General features: G+C 35.8%; 1 protein-coding gene across 1 annotated transcript; it reads left to right on the top strand.

The window, feature by feature from the left end:
- The first annotated feature begins 5,106 nt into the window (after nucleotides 1–5,106).
- Nucleotides 5,107–5,970, top strand: LOC140959364 (E3 ubiquitin-protein ligase RSL1-like). The gene is made up of 2 exons (XM_073417217.1): nucleotides 5,107–5,795; nucleotides 5,895–5,970. Exons 1-2 carry the CDS (start codon nucleotides 5,107–5,109, stop codon nucleotides 5,968–5,970), a joined length of 765 nt encoding a protein of 254 aa, XP_073273318.1.
- Nucleotides 5,971–18,827: the final 12,857 nt, after the last annotated feature.

Here is an 18,827-nt window from a genome sequence, read left to right as displayed (position 1 = left end):
CTTTAAGGTTAAAAATTTAAAATACTAACTCTACGAATGACTTAGGCCCATTTTGGTGCAAGAAATTGACATCCAATGGGGGTTGCGCTATGCTCTATTTTGCTAAAATAGCGCAACCCCTTCAGGCCCCTGCGCCAATTTGGCGCAGATGGTTGTAATTTTTTTTGTTTTTTATTATAAATTTGCATTTTTTTATTATAAGTTTTTTTTTTATTTATTTATGTTAATTATTAATAATTAAAGAATAATTTTATTTAATGATTTATAGATAATATAATTAAATACAAATAAAAAAAATTAATATAACAATACAATTCATAACTAAATTGAAACACATAATTGAAATACAAATGCAACTTGAAACACATAATTCAAATACAAATGCAAATACAATAAATTAATATATTTAATATAAACATTATTCATAATTAAAAATATATTAAATAAAATATAATAATTAATATATGTAAAATTAAAGGAATATTTCGAGAATATTCTTTTTAGTGTAAGATTTGAATTAAATGGGTCGGAGATGGATGTTGTATTTGATGCAGAAATCGCACTATTTTAGTGTAAAATTTGCACCAAAATAGATTTTGTGGTTGGAGATGGTCTTAGTACATTTAACAAAACTTACGAAAAAAGCACGTGCGAGTCATGTAAATATTCATTAGATAATATACTAATTAAATAATTATTGCTAGATTTTCCTATGTATTTTATGCTATAACTCGTCAGTTTTGGTTGACAGAGTAGCTGCTTCTTGTGTTCTAATCCATAGTGATTATTTGGTGGGGCCGCAAATGGCTAAATATTCTTCGTTTTGATATTTTTTGCATTAAAAATAGACAAAATTACCCTTGATGTTCCTTTTTTAATTTCACTAATAAAAATAATTTTTATAGCTATTTATTTTTAATTTTGTTAAAAAGCTATATTAATTACAAATTATTTTATTTATTCGGTACATAAAAATAAAAAGATAATCCTGGTTATACAATTTAGGTTAGTTACACTCAAAACTTATATTTTACATTATAACTTACAAAAATTTCATTGAATCTAATTACATCTGTTTTATTTTTTTATTTTCTGTTATCCTTGGAAAGTACATCATCTAACATGACTCATAAAAAAATCTAATCTTTAATTTTAAATGGATGATTGGAAAATAAAATGTTAAAATATATTGTAGAAATTTAATATTTTACATCATAATATTAATTACTAAAAAACTTTTATGAGATCGTTTCACAATTCAAGTTTGTGAGATAAATCTCTTACCCGACTCGATCCATGAAAAATATTATTTTTTATGACAAAAATATTATTTTTCACTCTAAGTATAGATCGGATCGACTCATCTCACATATATATACTCGTGAGACGGTGTCAAAGGGCATACCTCTATTAACTAATCACCTAATCTTAAAATTCCTCTATTAACTAATCACCTAATCTTATAATTTATTCCACACAATCAATTCGAACTATTGCATGATAATTTAAAATATAATTTTTTTAATCTATTTTAAAAATAAAATAACTTTTAAAATCTCTATTTTTCTCACTTTTAGTTGTAGTAAATAAAAAAATGAACAGACGTGTAACATATACAAAAAAAGAAAAAATTATCTCATCAAAATATTAAACTCAAATTGAAAAATGAATAATTAAAATAATGGCACGAATTTAAAATGATTTATGAGTATATTAAAATAAAAATAATCAATTCATAGAAATGTTCACCCATTTAGAATTTATTGGTTAGGAAATTTAAAATCTTATTTTGAGAAAGTATTATCCTAATAATAAAAAACATATAGGAAAATAAAAATAAAATTACTAAAACTTTGCATATAAAAATAAGGAAATGAGTTATGGTTTGAAATGAGTAGTACAAGTCTCATAAGAAAGTGTGATGAATTTAGTAACTTGGTCTTATTCTGATGTCAACGTTGCTAATTTCATTATATCATGATAATATAACATTACAGACATATTGTTGAAATATTAAATTTTTTATTTGATTTAACAACTTGTATTTTTTTAAAAAGCATAACAGAATTGCAAATAATTGAAAAAAAATTACAATTACATATAATTAAATTTTAAAGCTTACACGCAATTTTAAAAAAACTAACACAATAAATTTAAAAAACATTCATAATTTTAAAAAATGCACATAATCTAAAAGCAGGTTTATTTATAAACAAATGCTTGAATTTTTAAAATATGATGGTTAGTAATTTTTTTTAAAAAAAAAAATTCAGATTATTTTTTCTATTTTTTTTAATTTTTATAATATTTAAAACAACCAAATTAATCTGGTCGTTTACCATTTCAACCTGACCATTCACAATTTTTTTAAAAATAAAATAAATAAAAAAAGAGGTAATTGGTAATCTTCACCGCGTAAAGAATCTCCACGTAGGCCCTCCAACGTCACCACACAGGATAATTTGTCATTCCTCTTACGTATTATTATTTTTAAATAATGAAATTATTATATTTTTATTTATTAGAAATGTCTTAATTTGACTAATCTTTGTATAAATAATGATATGTATTTTATCATTATTTTAGTTTTTTTAACCATCGAAATATGACGCTTGAACTGCATTAAAATTTTAAAAATTTGAATTGTATCATTACCACTAACTATAGTTTTATAAAACGCTACATTTTGAAACAATATTTCAGCCATTATAGAAACTTAATTCATTCTCTTTAATATATTAAGATATCAATCAATTAATAATATAGTTTTGTTCTCCTCAAACAAAGTTATAATTAATAAGTTTAATACACATTTAAAGTCTACACAAGATATACACACATGTATGCAAATCGTTTTCACGCGCAAAACATTTTTTAAAACGATACCCAAGAAATTTTGTATTCAAATCGATCATAATCATCGTCACACTTTACATGTACATAAATTAATAAATGGGTACGCGTATATATGCATTTATACAATCAGATAGATTTGAAATCTAGCGATCAAAGCAAAATGCAAGTGACGATAAATTCTTATTTCCTTAAAAAAATACAAAACTAAGCCTACACTCTTTCTTTTTTAAATAATGATACAATCTTTTTTTAATTTAAATTTTCTCGTCAAAAAAGCCAAAAACCACTATAGGTCTTTAAATAAACATCACAAAGACTTGTCGCAAAACTTGATCATCATGTCTAAAATCTAAACAAAGACTCATAAACTTTGCTTTTTTTTTTTTTTTCCTTAAAATTTTTTTTACTTTGTCTTGGTCTTCGCCATTTGCATAAATAAACAACTAAAATCTATATAAATGCCCTATTTTTTTTAATTAAAAAAAATATCTAAATCATATAATTTGGAAACATATAATCGACTATTTCAAATCAATTATCCCTTCAGCGCAAAAGATAAGAAGAAAAAAACGATGAATCATTGTTTAATGAGTAGGTCTTTTGTGAGACGATCTCACGAATCTTTATCTGTGAGACGGGTCAACATTATCGATATTCACAATACTCTTAGCCTAAAAAGTAATACTTTTTCATGGATGACCCAAATAAGATATCTGTCTTACAAAATACGATCCGTGAGACCGTCTCGCACAAGTTTTTGCCTTGTTTAATTATATATTTAGTATTATTTTATTTTTTCGTTTAACAATCTAATCTATACATATTCATTAAATGCATATCATGGATTAATGGATCATCCAATTGAAAATAAATCATTCAAAGACCAACTTTTAAATCTTGGATGGAAATTGTATTCGATACGAATTGAATTAACAAAATTATCAGTAAACAAGATCAAAATGTCCTCAGTAGCTCAGAGTTTCACCTACTTGAATCGGATATTTAATATCGATTTCCAATCAACAAAAAGTAGATCTATAGACGATTTCGGGCTCTTTCCACCCGGGGATCAACAAATTGACTCTCCCGATCATTTTCTTTAATCAGTACGAAATACAAGTCCGAGGGGAGCGGAGGGGAGGGGAGGGGAGGGGAGGGACAATCTTGTGCCCTAATTTGTTATACCAATCAACGAAACTATACAATTTGACTAGGAAAAAAAATGAGAGTGATGGGTGACAATTAACAATTGTTTAATACTTGAAAATTACGAGTGCCATTCTCAAAAACAAAAACAATAATAATTGGGATGACAAGTTCCGAAGTCTACGAAGGACGAGTTCAGTAGCATTTAATCATTCGGGTTTTTAGTGTTTTATAAATGAAAAAACTTAAAATGTGTGTTAATATAAGATTTTTGTAAAACGTTATTGAAAAATAGTTTTAAAAATATGTTCTATAAGTATAGTTTTTAAAAACAATTGAGAGATGTTTTTTTGATTTTTTAGAATAACCAAACATTTCATCAACTCAAAAAACATTTTTATGGAATAATTATACAAATATATATTTATTCTTAAAACAACTTTTGAAATATTTTATAATTTTTTGGTATAAAAAACTTTTGTAAAAATATTTTATAAATACTTGTTCAAGCGAAGGCTCGTTTATCATATTTAATATTCTTTATATTAAAAAAAAAAAGTGATGGCTTCAAGCAGACCCAAAATAATGATCTCATGAAAAAATTACTAAAAATGTTCGAAATGGAAAATGATTATGTTTTTTCACTAATTCTTTCAATTTTGAGTTTTAGTTTACTGAATTTTTAAATTTTGGTTTTGGTATACTAAATTTTAATTTTTTTTGCTATTTCGATACAATTGTTGACTTGAAACAAGTCAGCAATTTCTGATGTCATATCTGTATTTTCTGGTGTTACGTCAATACTTGACCAAATAAGAATGAAAACCAAAAATAAAAAATAAATCATAGTATGCCGAAACTAAACTTTGAAAATTCTGTAGATAAAAACTCAAAATCTGCAAAATTAATGGATCAAAAAAGGTCTATAAGGATAATACAATACTCGAAATCCTTAAAAAAAATCAAGTAATACTACGTATGTTTCGAGTATGGTACAAGTATACCAGTGTCAAGAATGCTTTATATACAACAAAAAATATTCCAAAAAACGTAGCAGAACAAAGACCCGATAAACAACAAAGAGATTGTTCATAAACTTCAGAGATGAAGTCGTTGATGGAAAAATTCTCATGGCTGTTTAATACAGTTTCAGTATCGGATATCGAATATGCAGAAGAACTCCAATTCCAAGAAGTTCTGGATGCCTCTTTACGCATGTACAACATAAGGCATGCCTCGTCCTCCTCGTCGAAAATTTGTTGTAAAATTTGTTACGACGATAAAGAAGATAAAGAAATGTTCGAAATCCAGGGCTGTGCCGACTCGTTTTGCTCGGATTGCGTGTCGAGACACGTAGGAGCAAAGCTCCAAGATAACATCGTATTCATTTCTTGCCCTGGTGAGGATTGTACAAGTGCAATAGATCCCGAGACTTTGAGTTCTATTATCCCATCAAATGTCATTTTCCGGTGGCAGGAGGCGTTGAGCGTGTCGGCTATTCTTGCTTCGAAGAAATGTTACTGTCCTCATTGCTCAGAGATATTGTTAGACGAAACCGATGAAGGGGATGTGGTAACAATATCGCAATGTCCCTTCTGTCAAGAATGGTTCTGTCTGCAATGCATTGTTCCTTGGCATTATGGAAAGAGTTGTGAAGAGTTTAGAATATTCGAGAAGGATGAGAAAGGAAACGAAAAATTAAGGCAGTTGGCACAAGATAAGGAGTGGAAGGAGTGTCCTAATTGCAAGATTTTCGTGGAGAAGACTGATGGCTGTAGACACATGACTTGCAGGTGTGATCAGTTTTATCTATTCATTAAAAAATCCGAATAATATCATCGTAATAATCTTGTCTGATTCGCGGTTTAACTCGAGGATCAATGTTTTCTCAGGTGTAAATTCGAGTTCTGTTACTTGTGCGGATCCAAATGGAGTTCAGAGCACTGGAATTGCAAGGATGAGGAGTGATCCGGATTTTTCTTTTTTTTTTTCCCACTTTTTGAGCAAATTTAAAGTTTCCAGTTGTTTAAGAGCTGAATTTTGTCTTCCTGGAATCGTGGTTTGTATACTTTTGTCTTTCTAATCTGGGAAATAGGGAAGTTTTTTCATAAGAATAATCTTTCAAAAGATTATCCCGGAGCTAATAATGACCGCTATTTTATAATGGTTTTGTTACGATATTTAATTAACGTCCACTACTTTGCGAAGATTTTGACAAAAAAAACCGTCGTTATTTGCGACAATTTTATTCAAGACTGTCATTAAGTAGTAACTGTTTTTGATTCAAACCGTAGACATTTGCGAAGGTTTTTTTTTCAAAAACAATCACTGAATTTAAAATTTTCAGAAAATTAAATAATAATAATATAATTATGATATTTAAATATTATCCATCGCCATTTGCGTTTGTTTTTTTACTCTAAATTAAAATTTTCAAAATATTAAATAATCATATATTATATATTATAATTTTCTTAAATATTAAATTACTATTTAATATTAATGTAGTACATTATTTTAAGTAATAATTAATATCAATAATTATATATAACTTGCTACATAGAAAATGTAAATTTATATAATTATTATCAAATTAACATACATAAAGAAATACACTACAATACATGCACAAATATACTAGTTAGATCTAACATATAATTAAATAATACAATAAATCAAATAATCTAACATACATAATTTTCATATCAAAATCTACTAGTTGACAATAAAACTAGGTATATGAGATGCAAGTCCTCTACTGCATATATACGTCTAACATATAATTAGAAAATATATAACATGCTTGCAATTCCATACAATATATGACAATAAATTAAATTTGGACGTGAGCAAAAATCGTCCAATACGAGAATGTACGAGTATACAAACTGATATGATGCATGCGTAATGCAATATGCTTGGATATCAAAGATCAAGTCAAGAATCTCACGCTCAGTCTAGAGACGCCTGAGTGTGTAGTCTCTGATCTGCCCTAGGCATGTTTTGGCTCCCACACTCATCATCAAGACGTGTACCTACAATGTCCAGTCATCAGAGCTCGTGGGTCCCGTCGGACACTGTAGCTCTCGATGCCCCATCGTCCACAATACAGGATAGGGCTGAGCGGCCCCAACAAACGAGGTATATCTCAAAAGATATCAGGCTCAACATGATATGTCATGCATAATATGCCAAAGCAGTAAAACATGTATAATGCAACACATAAATATGCAGCATAAAAGTGTGTATATTATGCTTGGATATCTCAGTCAGTACATCACGTACCTCACTAAAACAATCTGATAGAAAGCTCTTAACCTAGACAATACCAACAATATGAAATCACTATCAAACCAGATTCTGAATTACCAAACATGCTATAAAGTTCTTCCTAAAGGCTTTAGGATTATACCTGCGTCCGTCGTCAGCCCACTGATGATGTTTCGATCTCAGTTCACCGACCCCCCCTCGAGACGACACTAGCTCCGAAACTTCCCGACACCAAAGTGCCCTAGAAACTGGCTAGAAAACCTAAGGTAAAAGACTAGAACTCTCTCTCTGAAGGATGCGGTGTAGGAAACAAAAGAATTCGGCTTTCATTTATAGGCTGCATCCGGACTATTTTAAAAATCCGAATCAATCTTATCTGCCACGTGTCAGAATCTCATTCGTCTGGTTGGATTTCTCGAGATAACGTAATCGGAAGTAGATCAGGTTATCCATTTAAAATTCGGTGGATCCAACAGATTAATCCCAAATTATCAATTCGTTAATAATACTTAATTAACAACTCTTTAATTATCTCTTAATTAATACTTCATTCAAAATAAGAATTTGGGTCATTACACGTTCCATACAATGCACCTAAACAACCCTATTATGTATGTTTTTCATACACTTCAAATTATTCGCAAAAACATTTTTGGTTGCTATGCTTCAGATGATGAATTTAAATGCATGACATCTATATAATGAGTAAAGACACTTACCTTGAACCATTTCCACGTATTGTTGGAGCAATTCTCATCCACTGGAATTGGTTTCACAAGTAGTAGGGGGTGTAGTTTGAGAATCAAACGGAGTACTTCGTGGAAATGAGAGCTCACTGTTTGTCCACTTCGTAAATAATCATGACCAATTATTCTAACTTTCTTGTGATGTGCTAAAATAGATAAAAACATTGCCACCTTTTCCTCAATACGAACATATCTCAAATCCACTACGCCACTCACATTTTTTACCAAATAACAAAGACATGCAAATGCATTACGATCCATTCTCAAATTCGAAACACACTGCACATCTCCTAATTCAGTAATCCTATGTAGATGGTTGATTTAAGCAGGTATTCTCCTAGTAAAATTGTAAGAACGGTCTCTTCTACGGTATCTACGAGGTGACCGTGCTACAAACTTCGTCAAAAAACGTGTTAACAGCACTAAGAACATGAAGGACCAGCTCAAATGTTGGTGTACCGCTACAAATTTTGCGATGTGACGATGTACTTCAGCCATGACAGAAAGATTTATGCCACAAGTTCTAACCATTTAAAGTGGTCTACTAAAAACCAAGAACACCATATAACAACGTATATCGCAAAAAGTATATAAGCTGTACAACAAAAAAATCCATAAGAAAGAGGAAGTAAGTACTACGAAAATGTAACAAAACCAACAAAAATACAGAGAAGTGAACAAAGTACTCCTTCGCCTCGGAAAAAACACAAACAAAATAATCAGATCTTCTGTAAAAATGATGGATACGAAAATATCTAACCCTTTGTAAGAAGATAGTAGATGGCTTCCAGTTTAATTCTTACATGAATTTCATGGATGCTGCATTCCCATTTACGGCCGCGGAAAGAAGAAAAATGAGATTTCTCGGTGAATGTTATAATAAATGCTAGGGCTTGGAGGTTATTTTTGTAAAATGTGTTTGTGTACTACATGAAACTGTACATATTGCATATAATTGTCTTGGGTTGCAGATGGTATTGATAATATATGCCATACAGTACATTGTAACGGGCCCATACACAAGCACACATACATTGTCTTCGTACCAATCATGGTACTAAATCTGAATTTAATATAAAATAGCCACTTATACAGGTTACCAAACGGTGCCAATAAGTACAAATCACGTCAGTCGGTAAATTGCACTAAGTTTGACCGATACAAAATGTTGGTAGGAGAAAATAAACTTGTAACCATTTGACATTGCACATGTATACTTTATTAGCTAAGACACCCCAACGTAATGTAGATAATAGTTAGAAAATCAAGAGGGTTATGTAAATATTTCTCAATATGTATAACATTAATACCTAATGGGCTCAAAACTCTTTTAAACCACTTAATTTTTAATTAGGGCCCATTAAAGTGTTATTATATTAACCTAAACCTAGCTTTACAAACCCTAAACACCCCTAACCATCAGAAGCCATCCCCTCCCCATCCTTGCAGCAGCTTTTCGAAGCACTTCAGCAGCCAAGTCTCGGTTTCCCCTTAGATTCCAGAAAAGATCATTCCCCGCTCATCTGGTGCCTCTCCGACGTGGATTTCTTCTAGTTTGTGAGCATATAATCATCAAGGCATGTTTGTATTTTTGTTTTCTCATCATTCACACCCATATTATGCTGAAAATTATGTATGTGCTCGAAAATGTAGTGATCTATGTTGAGGTTGCATGTGTTTACAAGTTATACATGAAATCTTGCACCTTTTTGCATCTTATTCACGTTTTTCATGTGGATGTGCAAGGGAGTGTCGGTTGCTGTTGCTAGGAGGGATGAAACATGTCAAGGTTTAAGGGAAAATAGTGCTGGAGTCGGTGAGGGTTCGAGTGGTTGAAGGGTCGGGCGCTTTCCTTGAAGGTGTGGCTCGGTTGTGGGGTGATTGGCGGTTGGGTTTGAGCTGGCGGTGCAAGGGCCAATCCAAGGCATGGACCAGATCCTGTTTGGTCTGAGACATGGCTCAAATGCTGCTGGACCTTCCCACAAATCCGATCGATCGGGTTAGTTAGAAACGGCCGCGGGTGGTGTTTCTTTGGTGACTTGCGGCTGTTGGAATGGTGCAACGTGCATGGGGCCGAGGGGTTGGTTTGAGCAGGTCTAGGAAGGTCCTAAGGAGGGCTAGGAAGAGTTGGTCCAAGGCTGGTCCAAGCCGGTAGAGCCTAGGGCCGATAGATTTCAAGTTTGGGGTATTAGGGTTTTCGGAGGTGGGTGCGCGATAAATTCCATCAGCTATTTGGACACTTTTGGGAGCCTTAATTGGTCCGGTATGTGAAGTTTAGGGGCTGTTGGAATGTGTTTTAGGGTGGTAAAGTTTGGAAAAAATTTGGCTAAGTTTCGGGTCGATCCGGGTTAAAACCGGGACCCCAATCCAAGTTTTAAAACGAATCGATTAAGTTTTGAAACAGACTCGAGTTTACGTATAAGAAATACTTTTAAATATGTTTTGAGGTGTTTTAAGGAGTTCGGTCGAAAGGTCTAGGGGTAAAATAGTCATTTTGGGTTCCAAGGGCAAAATGATCATTTTGCACCCGGGGTGAGTTTTTAGTCCTGAGAGCGGCCTGAGCACAAAATTATCATGTTTTTACATGTTTATGCATCATGTATATAATTTTTATGTAATTATTAAAAATACGGTGCATGCTTGATTTTAAGAGAAAATTACGTATATGCATGCTTTTATTAAATGATGAATGTGATGACACGTTTTTTAAGGATGAGAGTTGGTTGTGACTAATACATTGACACGATGACATGTAAGGCCAGGGCTCAGTGGACGGATAATGCTGTCGCTGATGTCCTCGCCGTCGGGTACCTCGATCACACGTAGATGGATCCATCGACTGACATGATAATACGAAAGTCACAGCTGACGAATGAAATTCAAATTCATAAATGAACACGTATATGTTGATATGATGATATGTGCTATATATGACTATTATTATGTTTTGACAGGTTACGATTATGCATACATTTTTCCATGATCATGAAATGTATGTTGAATACGGTATTTTTCACTGCTGCATGATATGTATATGTATTTGATATCAATGTACAGGTGTGTTGAGTCTTTATACTCACTAGGTGTGAATGATACAGGTGAGCATGTCGATGAGGAGACAGGAGGTGCCGAATTCTAAGTAGGCAGGGCTGGATATGCGGACAAGACCCGAGGACCACACTTTTCCGCACATCACGTTTTTATGAGTTTGAGTGGACATGAACATTTTGATACATTGATTTTTTTATGGTGTTGATCATCATGATGTTTACTTGAGTTATTTTTACGTACACATATTATGGTCGTCTCAACGATTTTACATTGCAGTATTTTAATTGTCAAAAGAAAAATTTACGATTATTTTTTAAATGACATATTTTTCAATAGGGTTGCATGCATGCAAAATATTTAAATGTTTATTTTCGAAAAAATGTGAGCTTTTAAAAAAAATAAAATATTTGGCAGCATTTTAAATTAGTAGACGTCACAATTGGTATCAGAGCAAGGGTCCTGTATAGGGTTGTGTCACCGTCAGCTTCTGCAGCTCAGTCTTCAATCCTCAAGTCTGTAAGCTTTAAATGTTTTAAATGATTTACGGCTATCACCTGCATGTTTACATGATATACGTTTTACAGTGATTTACAGTGCATGTTTAGATGCTTTTATGATATAAGGACTTATTATTTTGAAAAACTAGATTAAATTGCATGATGAGTTACATTTATAATTTGGACTGTATTCAGATATCATGCCTCATAGACGCCTCCTAGTACAGATCGTCAGGATGAGATTCTTGGAGGCGACAGAGGCCCTCTGCCACCACCGTCGTCAGAAGATGCAGCTGCCCGAGTACTGGAGGGGATATCTAGGCTTATGGAGCAAGAGCAGCAAGCACCCTGACCGCATGCTGATGTTTATGAGAAGTTTAGACGGCTCAACCCGAAGAAGTTCGGGGGTACCACTGATCCATTCTTGGCAGAGGGATGGATTCGATCGCTGGAGCTGCACTATGAGTATCTGCAGATGAGAGATGGTGATCGGGTTAGGTGCGCTATATATATGTTGAGGGTTGATGCATCCCTATGGTGGGAGGGAGCCGCTCATGCAGTGGACTTGGCTACTCTCATGTGGGACAGGTTCAAGAAGATGTTTTACGGCAAGTATTTCCCAGCTGATGTCAGGCGCCGCCTGCCGAGGGAGTTTATGAGTCTCCGTCAGGGAGACTCGTCTGTGGCAGAGTTTATTCGGAAGTTTGATAGGAGCTGCCATTTCATGCCCATTATTGCTAGGGATGCCGTTCAGAAGCTAAGGCATTTCATGGACGGATTGAGACCCACCTTACGTCGGGATGTTATGCTGATGAGGTCGGTGTGCAATGATGAGGCCACCACCTGCGCTTTTCAGGCGGAGAAGGCTCTGCGGGACATAGACTTCGAGATGCATAGGAAGCGACATCAGGCTCAGTCCAGTTCTCAGCCGCAGAAGAAGCAGTATACAGGGCCGTCGAGGCAACAGGGGCAGCAGAAGCCCCAAGGGCAGTATAAGGGGCTAGGGCAGCAGCGGCCACCTCAGGCACCAGGGGCTCCCAGGCCGGAGGGAGGACTACCGTGCAAGTAGTGCAACAAAATTCACTATGGGAAATGCATGTGGGGCACCTTCAGATGCTTCACATGCAAACAGGAGGGGCACAAAGCAGCAGATTGCCCTCAGAACAAAGGCCCCACTATTGGCAGGGCATACGTGATGCAAGCCGAAGAGGCTGAGACGGAGTCCGATTTTGCTCTGATCACCGGTAACTTTTACGTTTAAGTTTTATGTGTTTACCGCTTTGAATGCATTAAGTGATTTGATTATTATGAGAATTAATTGCTGAAATTGAGAACATAGAAGAATTAGGATCCATGCTCTACCTAGTTGGATTAGAGATTGAATTGAATGAATTTTAGAGATCTAATTTTTAGTTTCGAGAATTTTACGGTTACCAGGGGGCTAAATTCGAAACTTTGAGGGGCCAAGAATGCAAATTTCGAGAATTTTGTAGGACCATAATGCAATTTTTGAAACTCTAAGGGCTAAATGCGAATTCCGAAATTTTTTTAGCCTAATTTTGAAATTTTTGGATGAATACTTGGGTTAATTCAGTTAATTTTCGTGGGATACTTGGGATTAATTCCGTGAATTTTTGAGGATTTTGGGATAATTGCCGGTAAGAAATTTTTTAAGTTTCAATGCGATCAAATTTGATGATATGTTTTGTCGCAGGAAGGATATATATTGCAGGTGTAGCCACACATGCATTGCTAGATTCAAGAGCTACACACTCGTTTATATCCAAGACGTTCGTCCAGCGACTAGGAATTATACTTGTAGCGATGGATTCAGGATTCAGAGTATCGATTCACATGGGGATTAGATGTTCACTTCTCTGATTGTGAGGAAATTGGAGCTTCGGTTACAGAAATATGCAGTGCAGGCAGACTTGATTGTGCTACTGTTGCCAGAGTTTGATATTATTGTGGGTATGGAGTGGCTTTCCTTGAACGGAGCTGTCATAGAATTTTGACAGAGATCAGTATCTGTCCGACCGCCCAACGGTAAGCCGTTTGTATTTGAGGCGTCTAGACACCAGCAGATGTCGAACATCATTTTCTGCATGTGTGCGAGGAACCTCCTGAAAAGAGGCTGCCAGGTGTTTTTGGCCAGTATTGTATCAGTGTCTGAGCCAGCCAGTCAGAGGCTAGAGGATGTTGATGTGGTCAGAGATTTCTCCAGTGTTTTTCCTGATGATGTTTCAGGCATTCCTCTAAATAGGGAGGTGGATTTTTCTATCGAGCTTATGCTAGGTACCGTGCCTATTTCTAAGGTGCCCTATCGACTAGCACCGACAAAAATGAAGGAGTTGAAAGATACATGATTTTCTAGATAAGGGTTTCATCCGCCCTAACTTTTCTCCATGGGGTTCACCGACACTCTTTGTGAAGAAGAAGGATGGCAGTATGCATCTATGTATTGACTACAGAGGGTTGAACCGTGTCACAGTGAAGAACAAGTATCCGTTGCCCAGGATCGAGGATTTATTTGATCAGCTTCAAGGAGCATCAATATTCTCAAAGATAGATTTTCGATCCGGATACCATCAGCTAAAGGTGAGAGAGTCTGACGTGCATAAGACAGCCTTCCGGACGCGTTATGGGCAATATGAGTTTATGGTGATACCCTTCGGTCTGACGAACGCTCCAACGATCTTCATGGATCTTATGAATCACGTGTTTCAACCATATCTGGATCACTTCGTCATAGTTTTTATTGATGATATCCTGATCTATTCGAATAGCAGAGAGGAGTACAGTCAGCATCTGAGGACCGTATTACAGGCACTACAGGACAGACGGCGGTATGCCAAGTTCAGTAAGTGTGAGTTCTGACTTGAGAGAGTGGCATTATTAGGCCACATTGTATCTCAGGATGGTATAGAGGTCGACCCCAGCAAAGTTGAGGCAGTCAGAGATTGGCCAGTGCCTAAGAGCGTGACAGAGATCCGTAGCTTCTTGGGATTGGCTGGATACTACATGAAGTTCATTCAAGGATTCTTTTCTATTGCAGTGCCTACAACCTCCATGACGAAGAAGAATGCCAGGTTTATTTAGGGATCGGAGTGCCAGGAGAGATTTGACAGACTGAAGCAAGCATTGACCACAACACCAATTCTAGCTATGCCATCGGGGTAGGGTGAGTTTGTGGTATATAATGATGCTTCAAGGCTAGGTTTGGGTGCAGTGTTGATGCAGCATGACAGAGTTATAGCTTATGCGTCCAGACAGCTGAAGGTCCATGAGAAGAATTATCCGACTCATTACCTCGAACTAGCGGCCGTAGTTTTTGCCCTGAAGATCTGGAGATATTATCTGTATGGAGATAAGTGCATGATTTTCACTAACCACAAGAGCCTGAAGTACTTCTTCACACAGAAAAAAGCTGAACATGAGGCAGAGGAGATGGCTAGAGCTAGTGAAGGATTATGACTATGACATTAGCTACCATCCGGGTAAGGAAAATGTGGTGGCAGATGCACTGAGTAGGAAGCACGCAGTGGTTGCTCATTTGTCGGTACAGAGACCGCTGCAGGCGGAGATTCAGAGGTTCGAGCTTGCAGTTTATGCCAGGGACGATGCCCCCAATCTTGCTACTCTGAAACTACAGCTGACATTGAGAGACATAATTCGGGCAGGGCAGACTTCTGACGAGCAGTTGCAGAAGTGGAGACAGAGGGACGAGGCTAAGGGCCAGAGACCGTACACAGTTTTGGATGACATAGTCAGATATAGGGACCGTCTATGGGTTCCTGACAGTGATTCTCTTGGAGCAGATATCATGAGCGAGGCCCACAGCACCTTGTACTCCATCCACCCACGAAGTACGGAGATGTATAAGGATCTGCAGACTCTTTATCGGTGGCCGGGCATGAAGTGGTAATTTCGACTCCCAGCTGCCCTAGAAGTCGATCATGCAAGCTCGAAGTAGGTCCTCAAGATCTGAATCACCCTCTATGATTGTTTGCTGTCTGAGGATGGAAGGCATACTGAACAGCAGCTTAGTACCCAATGCCTTGTGTAGACTCTTCCACAGTTCTGGGCTGGCAGGGATGTCCACTACCACATACATGAGATCTCCGATCATATTTTACCGGATGGATTGGTCCCTGGTCATGTTTTATCACTTTCCAATCCTGATCTAAACTCGGTCATGCTTTACTGGGATGGAGAGGTCCCCGGCCACGTTCACCGGCTTCCAAACCCGTTCATATTTGATCACAAGACATTTAGCATACCTCAAAAACATAAAATATTTTCTTTTGCATGTCGAACATACTTACATGGCGTTAAGGGATTCGTTGGATCTCTCTTGGGCTACTGCGACACATACTAACACATTCTCATGCACTTAATTTCCATAACTTAGACGTAATAATCGTGCTCACCATCGAAGTAAATAAATGATTTATGACGTTCTAGATCACTCGGGACTTGACCTCGTTTAATCATCACACTAAACCATGACATCGAACCTCGAAACAAATCCTTAAATGATGTATGAACATTGCCCAAACAATGGAATACATGGACCTAAACTAGTGGTTTGAAAATCCTGAACAAGCGCCTAGGCGATGTGCATTGATGCTCTGCGGCGTTGGTTAACGCCTAGGTGCTAACCAGTACCGCAGCGCTACGTGTAGCGAAGCACTAGTGCTACGGCACCACAAGGGCAGTGTTGCGGCGCTCGTGATGCGAACCGCGGGCGCTGCAGCGCTCCCCAACAGCGCTGCGGCGCTAGACCTGTGCGAACAACACCCAAAAGTGATGACTCTTGATCCAAACTCTAAGCCACGCCCAACCGACTGCAACCAACACATCGAGACCCATCCTAGGACGCTATGGCATAGACTTCAACCACAATGCAACACAATCCCATAAACACGAATTTTTGATGCAAAATGCTTCATGCGACTTCTAATGCAACCAAGTGCTTAATGACACGAAACGAAGCACCAAAATACGGTCTAACACGACACTCGACATACCTAGATGCAGCAATGATCAAATGCCGATTCCCAATGAAGCCTGCAACAAAAAATTCTCAAGAACACGCGAAGAATACGTTTTCATAACAACACCATTTGATCAGTCGCACGAAAATGATCATAACTCACTCGTTTCTCGTCCAAAAATTACAAATTTGCTATCAAATTGAAGGTATCAAAAAGTACTATGTTTTGTATGTTGAAAGTTTTTTTAGAAAATCAACCAAAAATTCACAGTATTAAAAATGTAGTGAAAAATTGATTTTTGAGATCTAAAAATCGTTTCAAAAGCGATCCAACCATTTTTGCTCAAATTTTTCATAACATACATGCATTTTTACACACAATAAACATCAAAACATATACTATGACAAGATCGATACAAAAATGAAAGAATATACATGTCTTTAATCTTTAAAACTCACGACACGACGATACCGAAGCGGAGAAATGCGAAGGCCGATCCGGGACGATTTGCGGCACGATTACTTGAAGAAAATGAACGTGAATTCGCTGAAAAATGCGAATGGGAAGGTGGCTGCTGCTGAAATAACTAAAAACCCTAGGTTTTTTCTCAAATAAAAGAAATGAAATCTCAAGGGAAAATTTTGTGTGTGTGTGCCGTGTATGTGTGTGAGAATGTGTGCGCGCGTGTGTTTTAGTTAATTAGGAGAAGAAAATTGCTTAATTAATTATCTAACATGCTAATTAAAATGTTAAACCAATACTAACTTTACTAGAATCCCCTAATTAAAAATAAAATACACATGAAACAAATATTTAAAAGTTGAAAATCCTCAACTAGTCATTTTAGTATTTTGAAAGGCTTAAAATCTTAAAATCACCTAATAATTAAACTAGGCTTTAAAAATACTAAAAACTTCATGAATGATTTAAAATACTAAATTTTTGACTGAACAATAAAGTACCACATTTTCATAAATCGCCTAAATCGTCACCGGTCTCTTTTCCCGATCTCGCATCGAATATTCGTCTGAAACATATAACTCAAGAAAATATTTTAACGTACATCAAATAAACATATAATATTTTAAAATAATTCAAATCGTAAGTCATGCACCGTTAAAAATCATTTTAAACTTAAATAAATAATTTAACAATTTAAATAAATGCATGAGTTATACGTGTACTGATTTTGGGTTCTACAAGCCCTCTCCCCATCCCGAGTCTCTCTATCTTCTTCACCTACCCCACGTGCAATCATACGTTTAGGAGGCATATTGTTCCACAATTTACCCAACACGTAAACCAACATACAAGAACATACTATCCATATCATAAGATGAACGTAATCGAACTTAAATATGTACATGTTGAAATCGTGATCTTGATGCTTACTACATGATAGAATTTTAAAACTTTAAAACTTACAGACTTGAGACATGACTTCGTGAGCTTCTCGCAACCGGCAGTAGGCATAACCCTTTACAAGAACACCGCTCTGATACCAACTGTGACGTACCGTACTTTTAAAACTACTTAAAATTTGCGGAAAATAAAATTTTTTTCTTAAATAAGTAATAATCTCTCAAAATGAATTACAAATAAAATGCTTGTCTAAATATTTGAAATGTAAAAGAGCTTGCAACAAGTACTTGTTTAAACAACGTAAAGTAATTTCATGAAAATCAGAGTAAATGAATTTAACGTGCATAAAAATTCTTGTAAACTTAGCGGTCCTCGGGTTAGGCCTCCGCACCATCCGAGCCAACTCACTGGTCTCCGCCTCTCGCCTCCTCATACTCGTCCTCACCTGCATCGATCAAGTCTAGTGAGTCTAAAGACTCAACATGTATAAACTGAGAATAGCAAGTAATACACAGTAAATTCACATGCATTTTTAAAGTAGCACATACATACTTAATGTGGGGACCCGGACGCTAATTCAATTCTTAATCATCATTAGGATCAATTTACTAATCAAGTAATTTGGGTCATAAATTTTTTTTTCTTTAAATGCGGAACGTAGGGAAATAAATCTCATATACATATCAGTATAAAGGTACAAGTCTTGTACAACATACATTCATCTAAATCTAAGGTTCAACAACTAATTATCAAATGGTCAAACCCTATTTACATCGAAGTCCGTAGTCTCCACTCTAATCACGATCTCTCCTCATCTCTTTGACCCTAATCATGTCCCACCTGTTGCCATGCACACATACAAACACGACAACAGCCGGATAATTCCGGTGAGAAATACATCC

The sequence above is a fragment of the Primulina huaijiensis genome, chromosome 15 (genome assembly GCF_012295235.1).
Source record: "Primulina huaijiensis isolate GDHJ02 chromosome 15, ASM1229523v2, whole genome shotgun sequence".
NCBI classification, from domain to species: Eukaryota; Viridiplantae; Streptophyta; class Magnoliopsida; order Lamiales; family Gesneriaceae; genus Primulina; species Primulina huaijiensis.
Note: the sequence above shows the minus strand (reverse complement) of the source record. Positions and strands in the feature narration are given on the sequence as shown.

Excerpts from the sequence above, each read along its gene's own strand:
- LOC140959364 (XM_073417217.1), top strand. The coding sequence starts at position 5,107 with ATGAAGTCGTTGATGGAAAAATTCTCATGGCTGTTTAATACAGTTTCA. Across the intron at positions 5,796-5,894 it reads TGTAGACACATGACTTGCAG|GTGTAAATTCGAGTTCTGTT; the intron begins GTGTGATCAGTT and ends ATGTTTTCTCAG.